Genomic DNA, 12,576 nt, shown 5'->3' with positions numbered 1-12,576 from the left:
ACAGACATCACATTAGAGAAAACAGAACTCAGGTAACAGACATCACATTAGAGATAACAGAACTCAGGTAACATGCATCACATTAGAGATAACAGAACTCAGGTAACAGAAATCACATTAGAGACAACAGAACTCAGGTAACAGAAATCACATTAGAGACAACAGAACTCAGGTAACAGAAATCACATAAGAGATAACAGAACTCAGGTAACAGAAATCACATTAGAGATAACAGAACTCAGGTAACAGACATCAAATTAGAGATAACAGAACTCAGGTAACAGAAATCACATTAGAGACAACAGAACTCAGGTAACAGAAATCACATAAGAGATAACAAAAATTAGATAACTGATATCACATTAGAGACAACAGAACTCAGGTAACAGAAATCACATTAGAGACAACAGAACTCAGGTAACAGAAATCACATTAGAGATAACAGAACTCAGGTAACAGACATCACATTAGAGATAACAGAACTCAGGTAACAGACATCACTTTAGAGATAACAGAACTCAGGTAACAGACATCACATTAGAGATAACAGAACTCAGGTAACAGACATCACATTAGAGATAACAGAACTCAGGTAACAGACATCACATTAGAGATAACAGAACTCAGGTAACATGCATCACATTAGAGATAACAGAACTCAGGTAACAGACATCACATTAGAGATAACAGAACTCAGGTAACAGACATCACATTAGAGAAAACAGAACTCAGGTAACAGACATCACATTAGAGATAACAGAACTCAGGTAACATGCATCACATTAGAGATAACAGAACTCAGGTAACATACATCACATTAGAGATAACAGAACTCAGGTAACAGAAATCACATTAGAGACAACAGAACTCAGGTAACAGAAATCACATAAGAGATAACAAAAATTAGATAACTGATATCACATAAGAGATAACCGAAATTAGATAACAGAATAAGATATAGACAGAGGGAAAAACATACATTGACTAAGCGTGCAGTAGAGGATGAGGGGTAATGTCTTTGGTTTGGACTTCTTAAGACTTGAGTTTTATCTCACTTCCAACTTAACTCAAGTGAATTCAGGTATTTCAAATGTACAGAAACAGGGAGATTAAGGACTGTCTGTTTTTTGTTCATCCGTTGGATCACATTCTCTTTGTTATCTGAACGTGTACAATGTCTTCTTTTTCAGGATCCCTCACAAGACGTCCTTATTGACGAGTCGGTCTTGGACTGCAGAGCGTGCAGTAAAATGCCATGACGCATGCATTCAGCATTGGGGAGGAGGTTGCTGTCAGTTATTTTCTTGCGGGTGTCCTTGAGAATCGCCACCAGATAGCCAGGATGAATGTTCAGCTGCTAAATACCCCCAGAAGTGAGTGGGTAACCACAAATGGTGTTGCCCTTCCTGCCAGTGACTGACCGGAAAGTGTGTTTCTGTTGACAATGTATCAACCTTCACCACACACACATCCAAACAACGCTACACACATCCAAACAACGCCACACACACATCCAAACCATACCACACACATCCAAACCATACCACACACATCCAAACAACGCCACACACACATCCAAACAACGCCACACACACATCCAAACAACACCACACACACATCCAAACCATGCCACACACATCCAAACAACGCCACACACACACACACACATCCAAATAATACCCCACACATCCAAGCAACACACACACATCCAAACACCACCAAACACATCCAAATAACACCAAACACATCCAAATAACACCACACACATCCAAACAACGCCACACACACACATCCAAACAATACCACACACACATCCAAACAATACCACACACATCTAAACAACACCACGCACACATCCAAACAACGCCACACACATCCAAACAACGCCACACACATCCAAACAACGCCACACACACATCCAAACAACGCCACACACACATCCAAACCATGCCACACACATCCAAATAACGCCACACACACATCCAAACCATACCACACACATCCAAACCATGCCACACACATCCAAACAACGCCACACACACATCCAAACAACGCCACACACACATCCAAACCATGCCACACACATCCAAACAACGCCACACACACACACACACATCCAAACAATACCCCACACATCCAAGCAACACACACACATCCAAACACCACCAAACACATCCAAATAACACCAAACACATCCAAACAACGCCACACACACACATCCAAACAATACCACACACACATCCAAACAACACCACACACACATCCAAACAACGCCACACACATCCAAACAACGCCACACACATCCAGACAACACCACACACACATCCAAACTACGCCACACACATCCAACCAACACAATTTTAAAAAATGCATTTTAGTATGCATGTGAAATATAAGAAAATGTATGGTCTTTTATGTGGCATTTTGGTCTTTTATGTGGCACATTTGTATTTGTAAATATTTTATTTAGGAAATGTTTTACATTTCTTATTTTCCATTATGGGTACACACCCTCCCTATATCCACAACTTTCCAAATACATAACAAAGCAGGATACTATTTATCCCAGTGTCTGCATTCAAAGAGATGTAAGACACTTTAATTAAACTAGTCAAGATAAGTTGCAGTGAGGCAGTTTTAATCACACTGTCAAGTACTCCCCCAGCTGCCCACACGATATACTGTAAACCAGATATGCCAAGTCAACAAGATGACAAATAGACAAGCTACAGAGAGGTGAATGGTGGTTCACTCCCTTACTGATAGAGTGACAATGTGAAACATCAAAGATTAAAGTTCTTGTAACAAGTAAATCTGTCCTCAGCAATGTTGATATAACTCCGGCTTCCAAGCAGCGGCACAAATCGTTTTGCCCCTTTTTGACACTTAAAGACAGTGCTGCAAGTGTCCAAGACAATGAGCTCCACAGGCTTTTATCCACTGCGTGTGTTACACAAACAAATAGTAAAGATACAGTACGCCAGCTGTCCTGTTTATGTGTGACTGCCTGGACTTGAAGCGGGGTCACCTCTCCAGTATGCCACAAGACTCCATCAGCTAGAGCCTCAGAATTTTGGGGTGAATATGAGAGATCAACAATTAAACAATTAACAATTAACGATTAAAAATGAATTAAGAGTGGATAATGCCATGTGATAGGCCTAATTTCAAGGAGAATCTTTAGTAATGCTTAGGGTTTAGGTTGTAGGGATTCATTTGTGATAGGCCTGTTCTTTTCACCGTCTCCTTTTAATCAGCAACTAATTAAGAATAATTACATCTATTTAACTTAAATATATTTCAGGTGAGTTCAATTAACCACCAGGCAGAAAGAAAACCCAGAAATGTTTTGTCACTCTGTGTTTGGAGTTGCCTACCTCGGGCCAAAAAATATGTCACTTCAGGGCTAAGTATGATCCTCAAACAACCCACCTGTAAGTTCACTAGAGCGGGAAGGGCTTCCAGTGTTTTTGCCCAGATCTCACCCTTTCAGAGCCACCCGAACTGGTCTTCGCCTGTCTGACCACAGGGCCGTTTTACAGCCTATTGAGTGCTAACGCTGATTTAATCAGAGGCGCAATAAAGCTATTCAACTGGCGTCCAGACAGAGGCTTTATTGGGGTCATTAAAGGCCCCGCATCAATAGGAGCCCTCTGAGCCGTCATGGAGGCACAGTTGACGGATAGACGCACACCACCCAACACCACTGGGTGGTGGCAGGTTCCTGCCAAAACAGACCGGGTTGCCAAAATAGGCTGTTCAGCTTGTGTTATAACCACGGTAACAGGAGTGTCGGCCCTAAGCAGCAAAAGTTGCTTTTAACATTTAGAGAGCGTTTCTTGAGACATGCAAGGTGAGTAAACATTTCTCATGAGTTGGTAAGGGGCTTATTTGACACTTGCTCAAGTTGACACTTGCTCATGACTGGCCATTATAGTTGAACTGAAATTGGATTTTCCCCCAGTGGCTGGGATTTCAATATGATTTTGAAGAATGTTTTTCTCTGAAAAGGACATTTGCACACCTATACATTCCACTCATATTTACATATAATTAATACTTGTACATTTCTCTGCACTTCTTTATTTGTACTTCTGGTTAGACGCAAACTGAAATTGGTTGTACTGTGCATGTAAAATGACAATAGAGTTGAATCTAATTTAATCTGATTTTTGATTACTTAAGCAGTCATTCAAAACATTTTCAAGGCAGGAACATTGTCATTCAAAAGTATGTTGTCCACAATTAATTAATTGATTTAATTCACATATTTGTTCATACCTATATCAGTTTTGGGAACAACTGGAACATCTAGTTAGTAGCTAAGATGTGCTGGAACATTTAAGAGCTTAAGCTATCACATACAAAACAAGACATTTAAACTTTCTTTGAAACATTAGTCAGGTTTCACATCTACACATCAACTCATATCTGCTCGCCATGTTCCCAGGACAACGGTCACTCTGATGAGTTAGCTGGTCCAGCACATCCAGAAGTGGGACCAAGGGCTTATTAGGGTGATTCTTCAAAAATGTTGAATTAAAACTAGTCTGTAATTTGTCTAGAAACAATTTCTGATATTGGCTGTGATTGTATTATGAAGGAATATGTATATGTTCATCAGTTTTCTGATATCGCCATGGACAAAAGTAATTTCCATTACATCACTATGCATCCATTTTAGTTGGAATTAAATATAATGGTAATGATTTATATTACATTTATCATACATATGTACATTATATTATATTCAAATAAATAAGTTTTCCTAATATAAGTAATGCAACACATTTAACCCCAACTTTTTGTGAGATTATGATAACAAACATGGGATTTTCCCATCTAAAACAATCTATGCAAATTATATGTAATATACTGATTCATTTGTCTCTGTCTGGGGAATCCTGTATCTCGATTTTCCACTTTACGTGAAGCATGATGAAGTTTGCTGTTTGATCTCTGTATGATTTTGAGTGACCACTTCCAATCCTTTTCCTTCCAGCAAGTCTAGATGGAACTTTTCCCACCCCCTTTTTCCTTCAGTATTTCTCTTTTTGCTGAATTTTCTAGTATGTTATAGGATCCTTTTCTTTTTTGTTTCTATATGCCTGTGAACTCTGCTGTATTCTGCGACATCTTCAAAAATACTACTTTGTTTAAATCACCTCAAAGCATTTAATACACCTCAAAGCATTCTCTAGCCTTGATTGCGATGAAAAAATAAATACATAAACACTGATTTGTTTGCTATGCTATTAACCCAAAGCTAGACTTAGAAGTCATTAGAAAAATCACAGGTGCACTTAAAAATAAATTCCTAAAAATAAAAACTCTACCCTACACACAGTTAAATTTGTTTAGACTTCACAAGATTGCTGCTTATAATGTCGTAGCCCATTTTCAAAAGTTAACCGTAACTTATCATCCCAGTGTTTATCATCAGCAGATTTCAAAACGGTAACATCAGTTGCCATATGTATAATAAGCTGCCAATACAGATCATATTGTTCCTGCTTTGGACTTCACGTTAGTGACGTTCAAGAACACATGAGCTCAGATGAACTGGAATAAAAATCAAAGACAATACTTGAGGACTTCATGTCTCTGAGAGACCATGAATTCCAGGAACGCAATACAGTATCTCTTTGTATTTGGCTGTCTTTTTTGACAAATCAGCACCGCTAACTCCCATTGGTGGGCCAAAGGCAGTCAAAGTTCCTCACTGTACTCTTATCAGCCACTGCCACTCACACCAAAATGCAGCTATACAATATGGCACACATTTAAGACCTAAAGCCTCGAGGTAATCTTAACTGGCCATGCTTCAACCAGGTATTAGTGAGTGGCATGTGCCGGGATACAGCCTGGCATTACCTCTTAATGAGGAACTTGAACTGTTTGCAAGATTGTCCTGTTTCCTGACAACGCGGTACCGGGGTGACATTATTGGGTGACATGGAACTGGGCCACAGCAGATGACGTTGAACCTGAGTTACCCTGGTTGGTAGAGTGGTTTATTCCCAGGAACACATTCATCTCATATGGCTAAATCTATAAGGATGTTCAGCAATGGCAAAGACCCCCACTTTGTGTGAAGATTGTCGAATGAAGCTGATCAATGAAGGTCCACTGCTTACAGACCTCATCCCCCTCTCGAGCCTTGGCCATTGACTTCATCCTTCATTTAGGATTCTATCCAGGCAGTCAGATCCTGGATTTAGCGTAGCCACAGCATGGCTAACAATGCTATGCCAAGCATGCAAGTGGAAACCCTCGGCGTAATCAAATGTTTGAGACAGTAAATTACAAAACGCAGTGAAGCCACAGTCCAGAATGTGTCATTTGCATCTCCTGCAATCTAAATCTGGCTACATATGGTGCCCTAACAGGCTTAAGCACAGCGGGCTGAGGCGACGAGAGCCTGGCTTACGTTTACACACTTACACACCTCCCCGACTCTGCCTCTGAGCGGGCGGGGGCTGTGTTGTGGTGTAGGTTTGAGAGCTCGCAGTCCGGTCGTAGATGACTGCCTGCTCTGTCAAAGCGTGGCTGTGACCTGGATCTAGGACCCCGTGCTGAGGTCGCCAGAAGGTCACAAAAGTTGTAGAAGTAATGACCGGATGAATGTATTGTTTTACTGTCAGAGCCAGAATTGCTGGTATCCACTATCCTGAAAACACAGGGTCACTGGTGTTTCTTGAGTATGCTTTATAGGGAGGCTCACACACTCTCCCAAGGCACAATTGGATGATCACTCTCCATCCAGGTCAAACTGATGGGAGGGGAGGCAACTCCCCCATATAAAATAAAATCCTATCCCAACCCCCAAAACCTCTAAATAACATAAATAATCTCTATGGCCCTAGTGGAAGCTCACCTTTCATTCCTCCATGAGAGCGCCAGGTCCACAGTCACGTAATGGGATCAGGGGAAAGCTCCTTAAGAGCGTTACTGAACTAGCAGTTCCCAAACCTTTCCTAGCTGTGAACCACTAATTAGCCCGGACCATCTTATCATACCCTTTTCACCACATTTTATAAGCTGACATACTGCCCCTGAGGGGGTCCACATCAGTTTCTCAGAAAGGTATTACAATTACTACTACCACTGGGAAAAAGGGGCACAGGATTGTATGGCAAATAGTTACATGGAAATACCTAGTTTTGGAAACACAGTCTACATGGACATTGCAGATTGTACCCTTACATTTAGAAAAATATGACTACTCCATCAGAACTATAAAACAAGCTTGTCTCAGGCCTGTTATTAAACCAAGGAAAATAATACCATATAGGCAATAAAAATTAAACACTGACTTAAAATCAAGGCTGTCTATAGCGGAATCCATAACTGTTACACGCAAAGCTCAACTCTAATCTTATTTCCACTAACTCGTCTTTTGACTAATCTGATAAGCTCTGAAAAGTCTGACGAGGAAAAGAATGGCAAAATACCAGCTGGTGAAAAGTCAATATGGCGGAACTTTCTATAGACAACCTGTTGATAATTCATAATCACCTTTACATTTTAACATTGGAAAAGTGCTTCCTGAGACCTGGTATAAGATGCCGTTTTCCAGACAGTGACACCAATGTCATTAAGGACAACACTTGAAATGCCAGTGCATCAGTGAGATTTATTAGTGTAACTACACTGAGAACGTATTGTATACACACTACAGAGACCTGGCACAGCTCATGATCAAACAATATAAAAAGAGACATTTCTATAATAACAAAACATGAAACAAAAATAAAAGAACCGTCAGCTATTGCAATGAAAACAACTGTCATGACGGCATGTGTCAATCCTTTGTTGTGTGTGTGTGTGTTTCTTGTGAAAACAGGATGTTCCAGAACTAGTGGAATTGTCCTAAGGGCAACTACTGAACACATCTACTTCCAATAGATGGTTGAATGCCTATCCAATAGTGTGCTTCCTCTCCCGTGTTGGTGTATTCTGAAAGGAATCGATGGGTTTCTCTGATAGGGCAATATCTCCATCTAGCGTTCATGTAGCCAAAGGTTGGACATAGTACCTAATCTGTTCTTCAGTTCCGTTCTCCAACACCGTTCCTGGAGAGTCGCCCTCCTCTACGTTGTCAATCCAACCCCAGTTGTAACTAACCTAAATCACATTTTTGACCAGCTAATTATTTAAAACTAGGTGCGCTACATTGTGACTGGCATGACACCGAACAGCACAGAATCTCTCCAGGGTCAGAGTTCACCCTTTCAGATCTCAGAGGGCAAGTAGGCATGACAGTTATTGAAAGTAATCCAGTACAATCTCAATGCTTCATCAGACATCCAAGGCAGAGGGAAGAGCCACGTGACAACGTGAAAAAGAGAACAATACGTCTTGAAGAAACGTTCACACGTCCCTCTCGTTGCCTCTGTAACCTTCACTTTCAGTCGATCCCGCGCCAAACTGGGACCTGACACTTCCTGTCCTGCAACAGTCCTAAGCTCGGCCTCTACCTTGGTCGTCCGATCAAAACACCCGGTCGAACTCCGGCTGACTCGTGGTGGCTGGATTCCTGTTCTGATTGGCTGGCTGCTGGGGCATGTGACCTCTTCGGCGGGGCGGGGCCAGGTACTCAAACATGGACGTGTTGTGCGTGGAGAGCATGTTCTTCAGGTCCGAGGGCATGGGGTCCGACCAGAAGAAGTCGTGGTTCAGAGCGTCGTCGCTGTCTGTCCGCTGGGCCGGGTCTAAGACCAGGAGCTTGTCAATCAGGTCCAGGGCATACGGGTCCTTGACATAAGCCTTGAGCCGGTCCTTCACCTTCCTCTTCTGGCCCTTTGGGAGCTCCATCTTCTGGTAGAGCTCATACTTCTTGTCCACGCCCGGCCATACCTAATGGGGAACAGGTTAACAATGGAATGGGTGGGTGTGACCTCTGTGCGTGTGCGTGACCTCTGGGCCTGTGAATATATAGACATATATCCATCCATACCTCTGCAGTGATGGAGCCACACAGCTGGCTTATGAGTGTGAGCTGATGCTGCTCCGTGTTGCCCTGCATGATGGGGCTGCGCGTCCACATCTCGGCCATGATGCACCCGGCTCCCCACAGGTCAATGGGAGGGCCGTAGTCTCTCTCACCTGACCAAGAAACAGCGAGCTCTCCGTTTACATAGCACTGAGTTACACACGTTGTACAGCTACATTTGGATTCATTTGTCCGCTCTCCCTTTTTCCTGTCTTGAGCTTTGCCACTTTCAAATGTCTGTGAAAAAAATGAGCAGTTCATACCACTAAGCTGTGGTATGTTGACAGTTGGTCGTTTTGAAGTAGTTGAATAGCATTTTAATGTCAGGATACCATACCAAGCCCTAATATTGCACTGCTGGGCATTTAAACGTCTTTTAACTAGCCTGAGATAGTGGCTAACAGTTAATGATAAAGACAGTTTATGCTAAGAAATGCTAACTTAGGAAAAAAAACAGTTGACTCAAATCCATATTGCTAGGCAGTGTTCCCCGCTAGGTAGTCAAACCACCAAATCACCAAGTTGGAAATCATAATTTTTGTTCTTTCCCTAAAACAAACAGCTAAGCTAGATCTACAATAAAGAAATCCAATTTGACAGAACTAGGGGTTAAAAGTAGCTTCGACATGGACCGCTGCCATAGTGCGCACAATGTTTCAGCCAAGTGTCTTCTTACCCAGTAGCAGCTCTGGGGGGCGGTACCAGAGAGTAACCACTCGGTTGGTGTAGCGATTGCCCTGGCTGTTCTTTGCCAGGCTAAAGGCTCGCGCCAACCCAAAGTCAGCTAGCTTCAGAACGCCGTCTCGGGTGATGAGCACGTTGGCCGCCTTCATGTCTCTGTGTAGAATCTGAGAGGGAACAAGAGAAGACAGGAGCGTTTGGTTGAGAGAAAAAAAAGCTTGTCGTACTGTACAATCGAATTGACATTAACAGTCAAGAACATTTAGATTATTTCCTGTTTTCATAACGTGGCCGACCCACACCCTGCTGGCGCTAATTTAAAAGAGCCTGTCCAGGCACACTCACCTTGTTTCTGTGGATGTAGTAGAGTCCATTCAGCAGCATCTGCATAACCTTCTTGATCTCAGCCAGGGTGAATTTAACATTGGCGTTGCTTAGCAACCCCGCCAAATCGTGCTCACAGAAGTCAAACACCAGATAGATGCTGCCTTTGTAGCGGTTGAACTGGGTGGCTGCGGGTTGACGACAACATTCAGTCATTTTACTACATTATCAGTCCTAACCACAGCTCAACACAGTGGTTGGATTTGTACTCAAACATTCCCCAACTCTTGTGTGACCTTACCACACATAATACATAAGGATGCATGCAAGTTGGAAATATAGCAGCAGGGATCCCAAGGGATACCGCACAACAACGCTCATATTGGGGGGCAGAGACTTAAGCAGCATGACTAACACACACCTTTGGTTCGACAGATCTCTATTAGGTTGACGACGTTCTCATGTTTTAGGAGCTGCAGAATCTTGATCTCCCTCAGAGCAGTAATGGGAAACTGTTTCAAGGAGAAGACGATGGTCACTACTATAATATAATGCAGCCTTTGACATCAAGCATCTCTTGATGTGTGTGTGTGTGGGTGTATGTGTCATGTTATGCTCATGAAGGGCAGCTAAAAAGAGATATCGTACCCCTTCCTTCTCATTCTCCATCAACACCTTCTTCAGGGCTACCTTCTTCCCAGTCTGTCTGTGCTTGGCTTTGAACACCTCCCTGGAAAAGTTCAAATGGAGAACACTCAATGTCACATAAAACCGACGACAAGAGTAGAAATTATGCTGTGTTTTTTTTTCCCCAGCAGAAACTAGCCACTTTAAGTATGCTGTGTATATCCAACCTTTACAGAGAGTTGCCAACATATGTATTAATAAAATAGACTGAAATACTGGTCCTTTAATGACTATGGTTACAATTCAAGGCGCAAGGGGGTGTGGTATCAGTAGCCTCTACCTCGGCTTAGGGCTGCTTTTAAGCACAACACACGATGATAGCCTTGATACCAGGCACTACTGTAATTAGTCCAGCAGACAAATGACTTGCATACACACTGTACAAAAACTCTCAAATACCACTGTTTGCCACCAATCTTCATTCAGGGTTTATGCTACCAGGTTTAGTAAAAAAAAAAACATGGATTTCAGTTAACATAATGGCACAACTTCACAGAGGACATACATATGTGCATAAGTAGCCATGTTTTTTTCACTTCTCAAGTATTGACTGTGAATGACTTGATTGTAGTTAGACCTCTGTAGAACCTTCAGGCATTGCTCCTCGACTCGAACGAATTATAAGATAACTTAGTCGTATTCGAGGGATATTGGATAGGACGTCGGAATATTTTTTTTATATTACTAGCTAAGGAATAATGTCACGATGCAATGTTACGTCGTAAAATAGTGGCTATGTACAACACCAGAAACCCCAAAAACCCAACAGCACACTCGCGTCGATAATACAAATACATTTTACATTGCAGGCTAACTGGACAATTATATCTTGGAATGTCTTTCATCAAGATAGTGTAAGCTACTAGATGGGTAGGTAGCTAGCCAAGCTATAGCTAGCAGAACAACATATCATTGAAGTTAGTAATGAGGATGTCATCAACCTTTTTACAAATGAATCACTAGTTAGTAATCTTACCCAAAGGTTCCTTGGCCGATCTTAGCAAGTTTTTCATATTTAGAAAACTCGTCACAGAAAGGAAAATCGACTCCGTCGTAGTATTTGGACATAATGGCGGCCTCCCGGTCAGGCCTGAGAAAAGTAGTGTCACGTTAACGAAAGGTTTTGCCAGAATTACACAATTTTACGTTAATATAAGTATATCACAGCATGCAGAATGTGCTCACATAAGCCCTAAATAACGTGAAATCACACAAAGGACATTAAATATGAATATATTCATACTTTTCAGCCCCGGTGGCATTTCCGGTTTTGTCTCGCTGCATCCCTGTTTGATGAATCCGCGAATCACCAGTGCGAGATGGGTAATGTAGTTTTTCACACAAAGTGGGGACGCCAACACATCGCGATGCAAAACAACACACAGAAACAACCCAGCACCATGAAACCCTGCTTTGCACGTACTTCTAGTTTGTTTTTATTATGACTATTAAACTGACATGAACGGTAATGGGTCTGCCGTCAACCGGTTTCTGTGTTCATGAACGAATGCTAGTCTGGTGCCAGATGTGTTTGTGTTGTATAGCCATCTGGCAGTGTAGAGCCGATGTACTAAATTTTTTATGCTGAAAGAGAATGTCACTTATTTTACATAATTTCCAACTTGAATCAGCAGGTCCCAGCATCCACCTCAGCCCATAGGAGCTGGCTTTTTAAGTGAACAGTAGTGACATCCGCTGGTCAGACATATATATCACACGCTTAGGGTTAGTTCATCATTTAAACCTCATTCTATTTACATTACCAACTACAAAAATCTAGCCTGTGTACCGATTTGGTTTGCCATGCCAATGTTGCTGTGTTTCACATTAATCTTGGTTGGACTGTGACAGTATCTGTTTTTCTAGACAATATTTAGATATTTACTTAA

The 12,576-nt window shown here is 41.9% G+C and overlaps 1 protein-coding gene across 1 annotated transcript; it reads right to left on the bottom strand.

The window, feature by feature from the left end:
- Nucleotides 1-8,488: 8,488 nt before the first annotated feature.
- On the bottom strand, nt 8,489-12,034 carry cdk9 (cyclin-dependent kinase 9 (CDC2-related kinase)). The gene is made up of 8 exons (XM_010889679.4): nt 11,931-12,034; nt 11,664-11,777; nt 10,649-10,730; nt 10,422-10,512; nt 10,022-10,188; nt 9,672-9,843; nt 8,960-9,108; nt 8,489-8,859 (listed from the first exon to the last, which is right to left on the bottom strand). Exons 1-8 carry the CDS (start codon nt 11,969-11,971, stop codon nt 8,494-8,496), a joined length of 1,182 nt encoding a protein of 393 aa, XP_010887981.1. The 5' UTR covers nt 11,972-12,034; the 3' UTR covers nt 8,489-8,493.
- Between the last annotated feature and the right edge of the window lie 542 nt (nt 12,035-12,576).

This window comes from Esox lucius, chromosome 14, assembly GCF_011004845.1.
Source record: "Esox lucius isolate fEsoLuc1 chromosome 14, fEsoLuc1.pri, whole genome shotgun sequence".
NCBI classification, from domain to species: Eukaryota; Metazoa; Chordata; class Actinopteri; order Esociformes; family Esocidae; genus Esox; species Esox lucius.
The sequence above is the reverse complement of the archived record's forward strand: the minus strand, read 5'-3'. Positions and strand labels throughout refer to the sequence as shown.